The 19140-nt window shown below is 40.3% G+C and overlaps 1 protein-coding gene across 3 annotated transcripts in view; it reads right to left on the bottom strand.

Annotated features, from left to right (window-relative positions):
- CRYZ (crystallin zeta) overlaps nt 1-19140 on the bottom strand; it is a 33479-nt gene that overhangs the window by 6269 nt on the left and 8070 nt on the right. For 2 of the 3 annotated variants that reach the window (XM_045291862.1, XM_004699329.2), the window contains 4 exons: nt 18881-19033; nt 13302-13465; nt 7759-7810; nt 2324-2473 (listed from right to left, as the gene is read on the bottom strand). In XM_045291862.1, coding sequence (XP_045147797.1) covers nt 2324-2473; nt 7759-7810; nt 13302-13465; nt 18881-19033 — 519 coding nt within the window. The remainder of the gene's footprint in view (nt 1-2323; nt 2474-7758; nt 7811-13301; nt 13466-18880; nt 19034-19140) is intronic. The other variant, XM_045291863.1, reaches the window with a different exon arrangement.

The following is a 19140-nucleotide window of genomic DNA, read 5'->3' as shown; positions in this document are numbered from 1 at the left end:
ATGTATGGATTGTGATGAGTTGTATGAGCCCCTAATAAAATGATTTTAAAAAAAGACATGTCATAGATAAAACACCAAGGATAAAGTCATCGGTTTGATGGGTGGCAGGGAGAATGGTGATAGAAAGGAGTGAAAACTGAAATGCAGGTTTTTGTCTCGGGTGACCAGATAGGTGACGCCTGCATGACTGGGTATGCCTAACAGGGTGCTATGATGGAATGGAACCTAGGCCATCCACAGTTTTAAAAATCAACAGTAAACTGAAAACAAAACAAAACAACTCACTGCCATAGAGTCTATCCCAACTCCTAGCCACCCCTATAGGGTAGAGTGGAATTTCCCCTGTGGGGTTATCAGACTTTTGACTCTTTAGAGGAGCAGAAAGTCTTGTCTTTCTTCTATGGGGTGGCTGGTGGGTTTGAACCACCACCTTTGCTACACCACCCAAAATTAAAAAACAAAAAACAAACTCACTGCCATCCAGTCAACTCAATTCATAGAGACCTTACGGGACTGAGTGGAACTGCCCCTGTGAGTTTCTGGGGCTGTAAAGCTTTACGGGAATAGAAAGGCTCATCTTTCTCCTGCTGAGTGGCTGGTGGTTTTGAATTACTGACCTTGAGGTTAGCAGTCCAACGCATAACCCACGACACCATGAGAGCTCTTTCAAATCAATAGCAGTTAGGTAATAACAGAAGCCATGAGAGTATCTGAGATTGATTAGGAGAAAAGTCTAGCATCAAAGAAGATGGGAGATCCAAAGGAAAGACCTGGGGACGCCAACACTGACGTGGTGTGAAAAGACTCATTCGTATTAGCTCATTGCCATCGAGTTGATGCCAACTCACAGAGATCCTATATGACAAGATATAGTGCCTATGGGTTTCCAAGTAAGAAGCCTTGTCTTTCTCCCATGGGGCAGCTGATGGTTTCAAACTGCTGACCTGGCAGTTAGCAGTCCATTTTCCAGCCATCGGGATGTGAAAAAAGGAGACTGAAAATGAACAATCAAGGAGGTAACAAGAGAATCTCTTACAAGATGTGACCAGTGCCTACACCTGCTACTGCGAACCAGAGACCAGCAAGCCCAGGGGACTGGTGACCAGGAGCTATAAGTGACCTCTGAGAAGCAGTTTTAAAAGTTGGATGGAAGCAAGTTGTAAGGGAGGTGGTAGAAGATAAGAAACTAAGACGGTAAAGCACTCACTTTTTCAAGAAGTTTTTTTTTTTTAAGGGCGGAGCAGGCGGGTTAGATGAAAAGTTACGTGAATGTTTGTGAAAATAAGAATGATATAAGTATGTTTGTTGGCAGTGGGAGAGAGGGAAATTATAAGCTGTAAGACTTTATAAAATAGATTATTTCAAAACAAAAATCATCTTAAAATAACTTCATTTTTCATAATTATAAATACTCTTAAATAATGGCATCAGGAACGAATACAGGATCAAGTTTTCTTGGACACATAATAAATGAGAGGGCTTTTGTGCAGTGTTTTGGAAAGATGGCTTAGCTGCAAAAATTAAGCCCTTACTCATATTTTCCCATATTTTTAGTGATGTGCTTTGTATTTACATAGTGATCAATTTCTTTAAAATTCGAATTTTTTTCTCAACATAAACAAGTGGTTTGAGGATTACCAAAATAAGCAGTTTTTAGTAAATCTCTACTACCTTACAAATAGAAGGCTCGAGGGGCTGCTCAAATTCAGTTACCGCTAAGTATATATAAAAATTAGTATGGAGTGCTTATGGCTATATAGGGGGTGGGGCTTGACCCCCCAGAACATAGACCACCCATGTTAACTACATGGACTGCACATTAATTGCATAAAATATGGGAAATGCTACCTTGTGGCTTTACATGAGGTGGTGATCATTCCTTGAAATCATCCAACTACATCAACTTTTATCTCCTAAGGTCTAAACAGATCCCATCTGTAATCTGTGGTAAAATACCTCACCTTCCATGGAAACCACACATCACATTATATTAAACATCATATTAAGGAAACCTCCTGCTGCCAATATAAAGCTATTGCTTTGCATGAAATGTGATTCGCATTCAAAAGTACCCATTTTAATTGTTACAAAAAATCTACAGAGGCAACATTTCATTTGAGACACACAGAAAAAGCAAAAATAGGAGTGAAGATTTAAAATCAAACATCTCAGTTTTTTAAATTAATTAAACAACTTTTAATCACACCAGTAGACATAACAACAAATATGATTTTAAGAGCGTAGTTGGTAAAGAGCTTCTTTAAAATGAAGTATCTCTATAAAGGAACAATGTTTGACTTATGAGAATTGAAGGAAATTTTACCTTAATTGCATCAATATGATTAATATCTCTGTGATTAAATACTTCATGGGCTCCATTTTGCAAGACAACGTTTCGACCTTCCTCAGTACCAGCTGTGCCCAAGACCTTTACGCCATAAGCTCTCGCAATTTGACATGCTGCTAGTCCCACCTGAAGCACACAACAGAACCCAGTAGTTCTGATTGGTTACAGTCCTCCAAACACTATTAAATATATACAATGACCTCGAGATTCTTCTCAGTCAGACCTTGTCCTTAAGGAACTTACAGTCTAAATCAGTGGTTCTCAACCTTCCTAATGCCGCGACCCTTTAATATAGTTCTTCATGTTGTGGTGACCCCCCAACCATAAAATTATTTTCGTGGCTACTTTATAACTGCAATTTTGTTACTGTTATGAATCGGACGACCCCTGTGAAAGGGTCATTCGACCTCCAAAGGGGTCAAGACCCACAGGTTGAGAACCGCTGGTTTAAATCAAGAAATAAGAAAAACAATAGCTGGGAACATGTAAAATGAACACTACCACGTTAAAGTACTTTGTCTATACATATATATGACTATGTATACATATTTATATATATACCCCCCCACATATATATACATCTATACTGTTTAATGTCATCCTCATAATAACCCTACAAAGCAGATGCTATTCTATAGATGAGGAAATGGAGCTTATTCCGAGTCATTCTACAGATGGAAACAGGAGCTGGACCAAATCAAGCTGCAAAGCTAGAGGTTTTAAACCAGGGTACTCAAATGTGTGCTTAGCACCTACTTTGTGAAGAAGGTTAGAGAAAAGATCATCAAAACATGCTCACTAACACTGTAGTTTAATTGTGCAAAAACTATTATATAAGAGATGTAAGGTCTCTACCATTTCTAAGAGGGAGGTAAGTGGGAAAATGGATGTATGTGTTCATAGGACCAACATTTATTGAGTATATATAACATCATGTTTGGTGGCAGGTTTGGTCAGTGAAAGAGGACCAATTGTGATGAGATGGGCTGACACAGTGGGCTCAATCAGGAGGCTAGGCCAGGACTGTTCTGTTGCCCGGAGGATTTCAATGAGTTGGAACTAAGTCCAAGACACCTAACAACAAATGATGTGCAACCACAAAAGGAAGGACAATAATAAACACGTTACTAAATTAAATTCAGCAAATGATAAATGTTGTGAAGAAAATAAGAGAGATGGCTAGGTTAGAAGGAGATGGGGGGAGGTATTTAGGCCAACTGCAGAGAGGACGCCTGAATGAAGTGAAGAACATCTAAGCAGAGTGAATGCTGTGGTTAAAGTGGAGAGGTGGGAAGGAATGGGAGAGCTCAAAGGGCACAGGAGTGTCGATGTGGAAGGGAGTGGATGGAGAGTAGGCCTGGGAGATACAGAGTGGCCAATCACAGAGGACCTAGACGGTAAAAGCAAAGGGTTTGGAACTTTCTTAAAAGCTAGGGAGAACTATGGGGGGCAAACTTTAGCAGGGAAGTGATATGATCTTATGTAGACTTTTAAAGATCACTTCAACTATAGGTGATGCAAAAGGAATGTGGGGGGCAGGGGAAATGGGAAGAGGGCAATCAGCTAGGACAATAGTGTCTAGGTAAGACACTGGGTGGACTAAGGTCGTGGAACTAGGAAGATAAAAAGCAACTGAAATAAAATTTAGAAAATGGGAGGTGAGGAAAAGAGAAAAATTAGAGATGCCACCTTTGGCCAGATTCACTGAGTAAATTAACTGAGACAGAGAATCTAGTTTGTGTAAGGATCAAGAACTCTCTACAATTCAAACACGCTGAGTGACATATTGCTCATCGAAAAGAAAAGGTTCGGCAATAAGCCAAGCATGGGTAAAGACACATAACTGTTCAAAGTAGGACAGAGAAATTTTAAATTCACCAGCTCAGAGGTGGCAGTTAAGGTCCTGGGATTGGCTGAGATCACTGATACCACACTAATGTGCTTGGTACAGAAGCATTTTTGGAATAGAGATAAACTAGTAATTTAATTACCTAAAAATCCTAAGATATATAGGTTTGAAATGCCAAAGGAAGGGTATAGGTGTCACATATATTTACAGCAGGGCTTCTCAACCTTAGTTTCTTTAACATTTTGACTGAAGAGTTCTTTGTTGGGAGAGGCTGTCCTGTGCATTGATGTTTAGTAGGAAGCTTTGCCTCTACCTACTAGATGACAGTAGCACACCCTTCCCTGGTTGTGACAACCAAATGTCTTCAGATATTGCCAAGTGCCCTTGGGGGAGGCAGTGAATCACGTCCTTGATAACCACTGATTTTCAAAAACTTTCACTCCTGCTGAGTGAATTCCAAATGATGACCCTATTAAAAAATCACCAAACCCACTGGCATCGAGTTGATGCCAACTCATAACAACCCTATAGAACAGGGCAGAACTCACCCTGTGTGTGTCTGAGACTTTATCTCTTTAGGAGAGTAGAAAGCCTCACCGTTGTCCCTCTGAGCAGCTGGTGGATTTGAATTGCTGAGCTGGGGGTTAGCAGCCCAATGGGTAAGCACTACCCCACTAGGGCTCCATAATAATAATGACCCTGTAGGACAGAGTGGAGCTGCCCTTGTGGGTGTCCAAAGTTATATTCTTTAGAGTAGTAGAAAGCCTCATTTTTCTCTAACGGACAGTCTGGTAGTTTTGAACTACTGACCTTGTGATCAGTAACCCAAAGTGTAAACCCTTATGCCACCAATGTGCCAGCCAACCACTGATTTATTTGGAGGATGGTAAAATCATGATGGACCAAGGAAAAGAGAAAATAATTAAAATGGACACTGATGATAGAAATGAATTAAAATTATGACAGCAACATTGACTCTGAGACTTGAACTGGACCTTGAAGGCAGGGAGACATGGGAGGATGAACTTGACTCTCGTCATGGCAGGGACTGATTTGATTTAACCAAAAACAATCAAACAAGTACATGGAACCCACAGTCTCCGGGGAGAGAGATACACCTAATTAGATGAAACACAATACACTCAGGGTCAGCACAATTGATTTTAACCACTTTAGTTTTCAATTTGTATAAATCTAGACCTCTAAATGAAATTTTCAACTCAAAGTTTAATGTAAATATAACTTCTCCTTATGCTTCAACTGCATTAAAGGGAACTCAATAGCTATTTTAAAGGCCCTGCTTATTTCTATTCTTCTCAACAATTACACTAGCAATATTCTTTCAATAGATTATGCACCATTCCTTCTACATATTTTGCAAACACTAAAATAGGGCACTTTCCACCAACATATCTGGATAATAGCTATGTCTGTAAATTCTACAGCATTTAAAATATACAACATAATCCCAAAATCTGAATTCCATGAGAACAGAAAGTACAAACAGAAGGAAGACAAAGCCCAGTACTCTGTGCTCCTCTGATAGGGTGGTAAGGATCAGAAGCGCAGCTTCACACACCAGGTCGGCAGCCTATCCCCGCCAGCCAAGGATTTAACAGACTCTCTGCCAGCTCACAGAGCAGTGCCGAGTTTCCCTTTTTGAAAAAAGAAACATTTTTTTTCACAGTGAAGCAACTGGGCTTTTTACAAGAGTGTAAAGGGACTGAAAAGAGATTTCCTTTAAACTCTTCTCCCGCACCCCCACCCCTCCACACTGAAATCCCTTGTTCTACACAGAGCACAAGGTGAGCTTTCTGGAAGCCGGAACAATTTAAATACATGCATTTGTTTGATAGATGCTTTAGCTGTTTAAGGTTAAGATTAATTTAACCCAAGCATGGCCTCTTCAGTGAAGCCACACAATGGGTATTTTGACAAGGCCTATAGGTCATATTTTATCAGATCCTAGAGGGACACTCTTGATGTTTTTTAGTAAACAGTAATGATCTATTAAGTCCCTCAAAATTGATGTTTGAAGTACATGAGGAACTGGATATGAAACCTTGTGAGAGTAACAGAAAAATATAATGGGCTGATTTTTTTTTTTATTATCTACCTAGCTTTAACCTTTCAGTATATCACTCCATTATTCTGGGGGCAATGTATTATTTTCACAGGGTACTTCTTTCAACTTAGCCCTCCATGCCCCTGCAAAACACACAGCACTCGGAAAGGGTTAACTAGTCTCCTCAAAGCGAGCCATCTACCCTCAGGCCCTTTGTTTTAGAAATGTGAAAAAAAAAAAAAAGAAATGTGAAATCTTGTCTCCAAAATTTTCTAAAGCCTCCACAAGCAGGATGGAGGTCATGTGGATTTCTTGTTAAATTCCAACTTCAGTGCTCTAACTTTTCCTCTAAGCTCCTTAGAGGCAGACTGACAGCTGGTTTCTTGAAGAGGGTCCTGACAGCCATGTGGATGGTGGCTGATTTCACTGAAGGGCTTATTTTATACGTTCTGAATTTTCTCTTCCTATCCTCCCACCCAACATTAGCATTTTAAGCCATAGGTTGTGGTGTCAAGGACACAGCTGTATACAGTGCACTCCATGAATGTCATCAAAGCACAGCAGGCAAGTCAAGGCAGGGAAAGAGAGAGACAGGACTAAGAATTCACAGTGTGGCTTTGTGGTTCTGTCTGGGGCAACATAGTAGGTAACGCTTTAATGAGCCTCCGATTCCTGATCTGAGGGAATTTGGAATTAATATTAACCTAAAAAGAGCTGTTTAAAATGCAATAAATAGTCTTTTAATAGATGCTCCTTGAAAGCAAGCAAGCAGGAGGGCAGATTATCTTGGTCCACACTCAACACAGGTAGAAATCCTAAGACTACATTTTTGATGCGGTAGTTGGTTGAATTTATTGACCAAGCAATGCTAAACTACTGACAAAAGGATTGCTATATAACTTGTGTATAAGCGGAGTTTTTCAGCACATTTTTAATGCAGTTTTTGTGGTAAAATTAGGTAACCCGGCTAATATTCGAGTCAGTTTATACCTGAGTATATATGGTATCTTCAGAAGCAACTTCATTATAGAAAGGAAAATGGCACCCTTCACTGTATTTATAAATGTAGCTTTGAAAAATCACTAAAAGAAATACAACGGACAACAGAAAAGTGGGTGAAGGGAGACGTCAGACAGGGCAAGATATGACTAAATAATTTATAAATGATCAAGGGCTCATGAGGGAGGGGGGAGTGGGGAGGGAGGGGAAAAATGAGGACCTAATTCCGGGGGCTTAAGTGGAGAGGAAATGTTTTGAGAATGATGAGGGCAATGAATGTACAAATGTGCTTCACACAATTGATGTATGTATGGATTGTGATAAGAATTGTAGGAGCCCCTAATAAAACGATTTAAAAAATAAAATAAATAAATAAATTATGACACACCAAAAAAAAATCAATAAAACATTTTTCAAACACACACAAAAATAAATATAATGGAAAACCCACAAAGCTCTCTTACAAGAAACTTAAAAAGATAAAATAAAAATACTTACTCCTCCACTTGCCCCATGAACCAAAACTGTTTCTCCAGCTTTCACACGGGCACTGGTGGGATGGGGAAAAACACACACACACAAAGGTTCCATCACTTTATTTTTTGAAGTTAATTAAGCTGAGGTGCTTTTCATTATGTTTAATTAAGTTCTTCCCCCAGATTATCTAGCATTTACCCCATGAGAAAACCCATCCCTCCAACCAGCCCAAAACTCTTCCCCAAGTCCCATGGGATCAAACATTGGTCCTTCCTGGCCATTGGTAAAGCAAAGTCTTTTTCTTCCTTCGTTTCTTCATCCCTTCTCTTTCCTTTCCTTCCTTCCTAACTTACCCCCATCGTTCTGTCCTATTCCTCACTCATTCACGCAACAAAAATTTCTACGTGACAAAGAATCCTGAGAGCACAAATGGTTTGTAGTTGGCATTAACTAGAAGGTTGGCCCACCCAAGACACTGTGGATGAAAGGTCTGGCAATCTGTTCCAGAAGCTCACAACCACGAAAACCCCGTGGAGTGCAATTTTACTCCACAGCACGGGGACTTGCCCCCGTCAGAACAGACGCCCCGAGAAAATGGTTTCGACTGTGTGTGTGTGTGTGTGTGTGGGTGGGTGGGTGTGGTTTCATCGTGTGCCTGGCCCTGGGCTGGATGCTGGGACCTCATTCAGCATAGGAGTGGCTGCAGCCCTTACAGCTTCTGTTAAGTGAAACGGCGGGACTACAGTCTCATCTCACTCATTCCCAAAGAAAAGTGTCAAAGCAGGTTTATTATAGCTCGTCCTTTATTCTTATAGTCCAGATTAATTTCCAAGTAAACACAGGGGCTAAACTCTTTTTCCCCAGGAGAAAATACCATATGTACTTCTCCAAGTCGCCAGATATCAGGTTGTGCCAAGCCTTATGTCCACAGATCAAAATGCACACTCATTCGACAATGATAAGAGAGTAATGAACAACAAAGCCTGCCACAAAGGTTTCCAGGTTACTCTTTAAAGTTCCCAGGTCCTGTGGTAAAATGCTATTTCATTCTTTTTACTTCTGTACATAATGTTTCTATTATGTTCTAAAAAACAAGGAACAAGACAGCTTGTGGGGGCTTGGGGAAGAGTTTTAGTATTCCAGATGGATGAGTGCTAATGTCACATGCCAGTAGCTGCTACTGGATGCAGATCAGACTCCCCAGGAAGATTTCACACTTCTTAGAACAATGCGAGTCAGGCACACTGTGGCGATACTATGCTCAATGTGGTGAGAACACAGAAACCTGGAGTCCTGCTCAAGGTTCGGTGCCAACAGCGAACACAGGGCAATAGTGAACGGTAAATTAATGGCACTTTAGCTTGGGGATTAGGGAGAGGGGGTTATGAGTTAAACTGAGGGACTAAGTGGACAAAACATGCAATACTTATCAATGAATTAAAACAAAAATAATCTTATAAACAAGACTACGAACACACGTTCCTAAGACCCGGGATCTAGAAGTAGGAGGCGAGAACAGGCCCACCTGCTGGCTCGCTACCATTAGGCTGACAGGCGTTCTCTTCTCCCGGGTGTTCTGCCCCCATCGAGGAGATGGCAACATTCACCCAAAGAAATCCCAGCACCGCCACTCCTGATTTCCTCTCACATGAGCCGCTCTCCCAGGGGGCTCAGTCTGCTAAACAAACCCAGCCATTGCACTTGAGAACATCAGACACCAATGAACATTATTATGTCAGTAATTCTCACTCTAATTCTATACACACAGATCCTTTCAAAATATTTCCTTCAACTGCACAGACACCTCAATGCCTCAGAAGAGCCGTTTCTGCCCACTCAGTGCTTCAGGTCTCACTCCCTCTTTCCTACTTGCCCCAGATATGTCCCCAGCTTCTCTCTCACCAGTGCTCTCCTTTCCTTTCAGCGATTGCATTTTGCCACCAGCACTCCAGGCCTAGGCTAATGACAACATTTACCCTCTTGTTACTTTATCCAAAAGGCTGAGCACTGGAGAAGAACGTCATTGAACTATGCATGTTGGTGCCAGTTCCCTTCTCAAAAGATCACTTGGACTTAATTAGGAAAAGAAATGTGATCACAATGAGCTTCCCAAACTCCTGACCCACAGACGTTTCTACAAGGATACCATCCTTCCCTCTTCTAGGCGTAACGGCTGACCGATCTTTTTTACTTGAAACCAAATTCTCTACCTCTGCTTCAGACCTTTCTACCTTGCCTCACCTAAGTTTTGCTCAACCACCGATTGCTCCTTCTCTGACAACTTTAATCTTTCTCTCCACACGGTCTTTTCACCAAGCTACAAACATGCTCAAGCACATCCTAAGAGAAGCCATCTTTGTCCCCATCGCTGCCATTCGGTGCAATCAAATTGGTTCCAACTCACAGAGATCCCATGCACAATAGAACACAATCCTGCCCAGCCTACCCCTTCATCACAATTGTTTCTATAATTCTATATTTGAGTTCATGGTTGCTGCCAATCTATCCCACTGAAGACCTTCCTCTTTCTCACTCTTACTTGACCATGCATGATGTCCTTCTCCAGAGACTTGACCTTCTGATAATATATCCAAAGTGCATGAGACGAAGGTCTCATATTCCTTGCTTCAAATGAACATTCTGGTTGCGTTTCTTCCAAAACAAAATTGTTCATCCTTCTGGAAGAAGAATCTAAAACTAAACCATTGAGTCAATTCTGACCTTATAGGACAGAGTAGAAGTCTCCCCGTTGGATTTCTGAGGCTGTACATCTTTACAAGACTAGAAAGCCTCAGCTTTCTTTCGTGGTGTAGTTGGTGTGTTTGAATTGATCCAGCAGGGTTCCTTCTATACCCATACTCTCCCAAAGTAATCTTCTAGTCTCTCCTTGTTTTCCCCATCATGAAAACAAACAAACAAACAAACACACCTAGTGGCACAGTGGTTATGCATTGAGCTGTGTTCCACAGGATCAACAGGTTGAAACCACCAGCTGCTCTGCAGGAGGAAAACCAGGTTTTCTACTCCCATAAAGATTTACTGTCCCAGGAATGAACAGAGGCAGTCCTCCCTGATCCTGTAGGGCTGCTATGAGTCTACATTGACTTGATGACAGTGAGTTGGGTTTGGGTTTGAGTTTCCATTCAAGAAATTGATTTTCCCTTCATTCCTCAACCCATTCCATTCAGCCTCTGCCCCACCAATCTACTGAAAGTAATCTAAAGTTACCAGTGATCTCTGAATTGCCAAACCCCACTGATATTTTCTTAAATGGACTTCATGGCAGCATTTGACCATTGGATTTATCTCTTTTAGTACAACACTAACTGTCACCACTAGCGATGCCAACATAAAATTTTAAACACCAAACTCTTAATATATGTCAGTTTCTGTGCTGAGTTTTACATGCATCATCTCATTTCATTCTCACCTCACTCTATAAAGTAACTGCTGTTAATAATCATGTTTCACAAATCAGAAAACGATAGCTGAGACAGAGAAATAACTGGCCCCAAAGTCACATAGCTAGCGCACAGTGAGAATAGTATTCTATCCCAGATCTGTCTTTCACTTGCTTTTACACTAGGATATTTGGATGTATTGTTCTTGGGATGTACTCCCTTTGATTCTCCCCAAGACTGTGCCCCCTTCCAGGGCTATCCTCTGAAATGCTAGGGAACCTAGGTGTTCCCTAAGTCTCATACTCATTCTATATTTCTATGCCTTGTTATCTTGTGCAATATCACCTATGTGCTGATAACCTCCAATTGCTGCCTCTAAATTTTAAGCTTCAGATCCCTAAACCCAACAGACTGCTAGACGTCTCCATTGGAATGTCTATCTCTGAGCTTCAAGCCAAAGCCGGACTCATCATTCCCTTTGGAACATACTATTTACTTGTTTCAGTTAGCTATTACCCAAGTGAGGAGGTATGCTTAAGCCCTTCCTGTCTCATTCACCAAACAACTGATAAAAATCCCGATTTTGTCTTCCTAAACAGCTGTCCATTTTTCTTCGTCACTTTTACCAGGGCCCCTGCTCTTGTCCATAGGTGTTTTATCTGAAGGAGAATTTACAGGAACCTCCTAACTGTCTCCTTTTTATCCTCAAATTCATCCTTCACACAGCAGATAAGTGATTTTGGTAAAGCACACAAATCTCAGTAAAACAATTCATAGCTCCCAATCTCTCAAGTGCTGAGGGATAGTATCATCGCCCCCATGCATTTTTTAAATCATTTTACTGGGGGCTCATACAACTCTTATGACAATCCATACATACATCAATTATATAAAGTACATTTGTACATTTGTTACTTACCCTCATCATTCTCAAAACATTTTCTCTCCATGTAAGCCCCTGGCATCAACTCCTCATTTTCCCCCTCTCTCCCCTCTCCCTCATGAACCATTGATAATTTTTAAATTATTATTTTGTCATGTCTTACACTGTCCGACTTCTCCCTTCACCCACTTTTATATTGTCCGTACCCCAGGGAGGAGGTCACATGTAGATCCTTATAATCTGTTCCCCCTCTCTACCCCACCCTCCCCGTATCACCACTCTCACCACTGGTCCTGAAGAGATCATCCGTCCTGGATTCCCTGTGTTTCCAGTTCCTATCTGAACCAGTGTACATCCTCTGGTCTAGCCAGATTTGTAAGGTAGAATTGGGATCATGATAGTGGGTGGGGAGGAAGCGTTTAGGAACTAGAGGAAAGTTTATGTTTCATCGTTGCTAAACTGCACCCTGACTGGCTTGTCTCCTCCCCGTGATCCTTCTGTAAGGGGATGTCCAAGCTCCCAATCTCTTATAGAACAATGTGTGAAATCTATACTCTATGTTTTTGTAACTTGGAACCTACCAATGAGAGGACTATGTTCCAGCCTATGCCTTGCCTCTTTTTGTCTCAAAAGCTCCTATGCAACAAAACCAAATTGCTACAGCCCTTCCCGTGTAATACACTGTTCTCCCCATGCTCTACGCTGTTCCCATCCCCAAAAACCCCTTCTGCTCTTCCCCAGGCTAGCTTCTTTCTGATCTTTTCAAATAGCTGCAAGATCAGTTAAAATGTCGTTTCTCAGATTCCTGCCCTAAAAACTGACAAGCAGGCCCAGGACAGGGCACTGGATTGTACTTCTGAATTATTGCTCACATGATTCTGATGTGTAACAAGATGTGGAACCAGGGCTTTCAGCGAACCCAAGCCTCCCATCCTAAGAAGCCCTGTCTGATCAGCATCGGCACACACTTGTGAGCCCATGAGTCGCTAGACACATCTCTACCACTGCAGCTTCCGCATCATATGTAGTTGTTGTTACTCTTACATCTATCTCCCTTGCTAGACAGGAAACATCTTGAACACAAAGAACATTTTGTTCCTCAGTGTATCCCCAGTGATGAGCAAACCCCTCCAAATTAGCAGTTTCCACTCCATAAATGCTTAATGGTAAATAACTGGTAAGTCAAAGTGACAGGCAGGTGGAGGGACAGATGGCAGGAAGAAGGTGGTTAATATTGTCCTTCTTTGGTGCTAGTTCTATTTGGCAGAGCGTGCTATTACCTGTGGAGCAGAGCTCGGCATGCAGTGAAGTAAGGGGTACCGATGGCCGCTCCTAGCTTCAAGTCCAGTTTGTCTGGCAGTGAGTAAACCATGTCTTCGGCTGCAACAGCATACTCTGCATAGCCCCCAGAGACTGTGCTGACAGTGAACACTCTGTCACCTTTCTAGGGGAAGAGATCAATTAATAAATGCATTGGGATTCAAAGAGAAGTCAAACCAGGCACAATCCTTTATAACACAACCTTCGTCAAAAAATAAGTGACTATATGCTGTTGTCTCCTAAAACTGATGGGCATCAAGTCAATTCAAATTCACTGTGACCCTGTATAGAGTTTCTGAGGGTATGTATCTTTCTGGGAGTGACGAGCCTCTTCTTTCTCCTGTGGAGCAGCTGGTTGGTTTGAACTACTAATTTTGCAGTTATCAGTCCAGCGCTTATCCCACAGTGCCACCAGGGTTCCTTTGTTGTCTAATTATTAGATCTCATAAAACTAACTTTTAATAATATTCAAATTTTATAATGTTTTATTAATGAGAACCTGTGAGAAGAAAGATTAAAGATTAAAGTTTTTAAAAAGATGAAAGAAATAGTAAAAATTAAAGGAGAACCTTCAGATGCCATAATGATAAAGATAACTAACTTTTATTGAGAGCTTTTCTTGCTAGGCACTACATATAGTATTTTGTTCCTAGTGCCTACTTTGGTATCACAACAACCTATAAAATGGGTACTTTTATTATCTCCAATTTATATTAAGCCCACTATATAGAAGAGGAATTTTATAAATAAAGAAGTTCACCAATTTGCTCAGAATCAAATAGATAGAAATTATGTGACAGCACAAACTATTATTCGCTGTTAAAAATGCTGCAGAAGAGAAACAAATACAATGGAGTCTCCTCTACAGACCAAACACATGTGCTAAATCCTGTCATGAATTTCTTCACTTCTGCATATCTACCACTTTTCATCCCTGCACCAAATAGCAAAAAACAAAGCTGGGATCTTGTCAGCAGGCCAGGCCAGGCTTCTTCACTTGTCACAGCACTAGGAACAGCAAACGCTCAATAAGTCTACTGAATCTTTATCATTCAGAAGCACCCATATGAATGAGGGAGAGGTAAGACACTCTACAGGCATAAGCCTAATATGACTTGAACAGTAGGAGAAATAAACCTGCCCACTACAAAGACCTCCCTTAGCCCTTTTTCATGAAAAGAAAAAGTCTTAAGAGCAGGAAAGATATTAGGACAATACTTGCCCAAATATCTATATAGTATAGCTAAGAGATCTGAAAAATAATAGCACTTGTACAGAAGGACAAAGAAGGATTTTGAAAGGTATCTAGAAATCAAAGACAAGCATCACCAGCTTAATACTGCTGTCTGCAAATGCTCTCGAATAACCATGTCAAGATTAATCTTGTTTCTAGAGCTTAAAAGATATGTTGAACTGATCTCAATACAATCCAAATATTTATTAAGAATCCACTATTAGAAAATGTTGCTTTACCTCTATAAGGAAAAATACTAGCAAGACACTGTAAACTCTAGCATCAGGTTTTCCTGTTTCAGATGAGGATTAATATTGTTAATAGAATTCCTTGTATAACATAAGGAAATGCTTTCCATATAGTAGAATCTTAGTAAATGTTTGAACTGTATTAAAACCAACTCAAACAGGCAGTCAAAGACTACAGTCTTCAGAATGAATCACACCGGAATATGAAGAAACAGAAATCCTCACAATTGGACAGATAACTGATAAACAGAAAAACTGGAGTTGCCAATAAATCCATTCTACTTGGATCAGCAAGTGTATGGAAATAGCGGTCTATAAATTGACCAGGGTATTTCACTGGGCAAATCTGTTGCAAAGCTCTCTTTAAAGTGTTAAAAAGCAAAGATGTCACCTTAATGAGTAACATTAAGGTGCGTCTGACCCAAGCCTGGACTTTCCAATTCTTCATATGGATGTGAAAGTTAGATAGTCAAAAAGGAAGACAGAGAAACAATGTGTTCAAACTGTTGTGTTGATGAAGACTACTGAGTACGCTGCAGACTGGGAGAAGAATGAGGAAATCCATATGAGAAGAAATACAAACAGAACCCTCCTTAGAAGGATGGCAAGCTAACTTACTTTGGACATGCCACTCTAATGTGAAGATGGTGCACAATGGGGCAATATTTCATTCTGTTAGACATAAAATCGTCAGGAGAGGCAGTGCAGACACAACAGCAACTAACAATAGCAACCTCAGGCATCCAAAATCTTGGAGGAGGGAGATTAAGATGATATAAATAATTATAAAGTGGGAAAAATATGACAGTCATCAAAGTATTTAAAAAAATAATTATTTTTAAACTGAGGAAATAAAAAATCTTTCCATTGAGAAGCTAATATATGAAGGATAGTACATTTTGAAAACTAGAATTGGGAAGAGTCATTACAGGAAAAGGGAGCAGTAATTTGGCATTGATTTATGTCTCCCAGAGAGATATATTTATGTTCTAACTCCAGTACGTGTGGATGTGAGTTTATTCAGAAATTCAAAAAAATCTCAAATACAGTTAAGTTAACATGGGGTCATATTGAAATACAATGTGTCCCAAGTCAAAATGATTATAAAACAGGAGAAAAGACACACAGAGATCAAGAGAGAGAGAGAGAGAGAGAGAAGGAAGATGGCCATGTAATGACAGAGACAGACGATGGAGTTGTGCTGCCACAAGCTGGGAAAGATGAGAAAGGATCAACTTTGAACTTTCAGAGAGATTTAATCTTCTGATACCCTGAATTGAAACTTCAAGCCCCTAACAGTATGAGATGATACATTTATGTTGTTTTAAGCCACACAATTTGTGGCAATTTGGAACAATTGTCTTATGGAACTAATATGGCAAGCAAAGAAAGAGAGGCATGAATAAATGCTGAGAAATTACCTGCATTTATCCCCAGTGAACAAGTAGTTCAGTACTTGGTATGTTCAAGAGATAAACTAGAAAAAGATTAATGTGGAAGTGTAAAATCATGTTTATGACTTCCATTTTAATTCTGCCAAACAGAAGAGCCAATATGAACAAAGACACCGTGATAAAAGAACATAAATGTGTTGGGAATGACAAGCAACTCGTTATTAAAAAATAACGAGAGTAAGAAATGAGAATGGAAAGACAGATGGAAGAGAGATCATGGAGTATTATTTCATAACAGAATGAGTTTCAAAGATAACCTGAAGACTACAAGGAATTAAAAACCAAAACACATGCTAAACCCATGGCCATCAAACTGCCTCCTAAACATAGCATTGCCATGCCAGGTTTTCAAGACTGAAACAGACAGACTCATCTTTAACCTATAGAGCAGCTGGTGGGTTTGAACTGCTGACCTTGCAGTTAGCAGCCTAACACCCTAACCCATAGCACCATCAGGGATGAAAGCAAGAATTAAAACAGAGGTGTAATTCAACCAAGTTTACATTTTCGAAAAAATACTCCTTGACTAAGGGAAAATTTGAGGAGGATGAAAGGAGGGTAGTAAGTATTTACTAGAGAAATTCCTAGTGGTTAGTGATTACGCATTAGGCTGTGATCTGCAAGGTCAGTAGTTTGAAACCACCAGCAGCTCCACAGGAGACAAATGAGGCTGGAAAAGAGTCCCAGCCTCTGAAACTCAGAGGTGCAGTTCTACCCTGTCTATGAGTTGGCGTTGATGAGATGGAAATGAGTTGTGTTTTTTAATAGAAATTCATATAATAATCACTGTCATGGATTAAATTGCATCCTCCCAATATGTGCCAACTTAGCTGAACCATGATACCCTGGTTTAGCGTAATATAATGATGTATGTGACAGATATATAAGGATCCTTTATAATGAAATCTGATGTGATAAATCAAAACAAGGATCAAGGACAAGATGCAATAACCTTAATTCTATCACAGGTCTGATCAGAAGGAAGGGGGTTTTTCCTGAGTGTAGCCTGCAACACCTTTTATTTTTTAAGAGAAAAAGAAACAGACAAGTTAGCAAAGATCAGAAGGACCTAATACCACCAAGAAAGAAGAGCCAAGAGGAGAGTCCATCCTGGGATCCAGCCTCCCTACACTAGGAAACTCCTAGACCCAGGAGGAAATTGCTGCCAAGATACATGGAGATCTTCAAGGAAGGTCCACAAATCCACAAATGTTGAAAGGTGCCAAAGGCCTTTCCCCAGAGCCAACGTAGAAAGCCTTCCCCTAGAAATGGCACTTTGAATTTAGACTTCCCGGCACCCTGTTTACGTAGGGGATTACGCATTGAGCTGCTAACTGTAAAGTCAGCAGTTCAACCCATGAGTCGGAATTGACTCCATGGCAGTGAGCTTTTGCATCGCCACATAGGAGAGAGATCAGGCTTTCTACTCGCGTCACGAGCTACAGTCTTGGAACTCCACAGGGGCAGTTCTAGTATGTCCCATGGGATCATTAAGAGTCAGATTTGACTCCATAGTAGTGAGTGTGGTTTGCGTTTGGAGGTTGACCATGTGGATTCAACACTCTCCAACAGTACTTCTTTGATGGTGGAAATGTCGTACATCTGAAGCAGGTACATAACACAAGAAGCTAAGGTCAAAGTAGGCAGAGAGCGGAGGTAACACGAATGAATAATTACACATCCAGAGAAAAAGAGCCCTGAAAACAGATGTCAACATCGGAAGAAGCGAGAAGAGCAGGAGACAATGATGTCACAGAAGCTGAAGAAAGAGGGTTTTTTTCTCTCAGAAAAATAAGTGTCTGAGAATGTCAAAAGTCACAGAAAAGTCAAGAAAGATAATGACATAAAAGGGCCCATTAACTTCAGCCATATAGAGGCCATTAGTAACATTAGCAAGAATCATTTCAGTGAAGTCATGGGGGCAGAAGCCAGAAAACTGTATGAATTTGCCCGTCATCCTATGCAAGGGCCATGTTAATCTCCTCTGTGTCGGTTCAATCCTGGTAAATGTCCTGCCAAAGTTGATTAGGTCAAGGAATTATGAGGAAGGATGCTAGACTATAGATATACTATCTATGGTTTATATGCCTTTTGGGATATAAATAACAAAAGCCATGATCCTAACACTTTCATTGACTCAATCACCTTTGTCTGAGTCAAAGTTCTAAAAACTAGATGGTGACCTTGAATTTTCTCATCTTTTACTTATTTCACAAGAGAATTAACCTTCCCTTTATTCTGTGAAGCTCAATCTATACAAAGAATTGAAAATTATGTTGTCATGTGTATTACAAGGGTTAGAAAATAGTATAATTTCTGTGTATGTTTTCTTTTCTTGTGAATTTCTGTTAAATCAAATGGGATCACAGTTCAAGTTTATGGGAATGTAGATGAAGATGAAGAAATTACAGACTGTATCCCCAACAATGAAAACAAAAAAGGCATCTGAATAAAAAGCACTTTCTTTTTTGACTAGAGGAGGCCCCCAAGTGGCAAAAAGGATGTAAGATGCAATATGCAATGGGAGTCTTTTAAATTCTTAAATATAGATATACTTTACAGTTATGTTTAAGCCCAAACAGAAATGATTAAAAACGCATTACCTTGAAAGTAGATACATTATTTCCAATAGCTTCTATTACTCCAGCCACATCCGAGCCAGGAGTATAGGGCAAGCTTGGTTTCCGACTATAAGTACCAGATCGAATATATGTCTCCACTGGGTTTACACCACAGGCATGGACTTTTATTAGAACCTGCAAGCACAATGTATTTTAGTTCACATAGAGAGAGCATTCGGGCAATTATTCAGTATTATACAAGGACTGTGCTGATTATGGGATGTATAAAAATGAAATCAAAG

This window comes from Echinops telfairi, unplaced genomic scaffold, assembly GCF_000313985.2.
Source record: "Echinops telfairi isolate 266 unplaced genomic scaffold, ASM31398v2 ScPeMD7_443;HRSCAF=831, whole genome shotgun sequence".
Taxonomy (NCBI): Eukaryota; Metazoa; Chordata; class Mammalia; order Afrosoricida; family Tenrecidae; genus Echinops; species Echinops telfairi.
The sequence above is the reverse complement of the archived record's forward strand: the minus strand, read 5'-3'. Positions and strand labels throughout refer to the sequence as shown.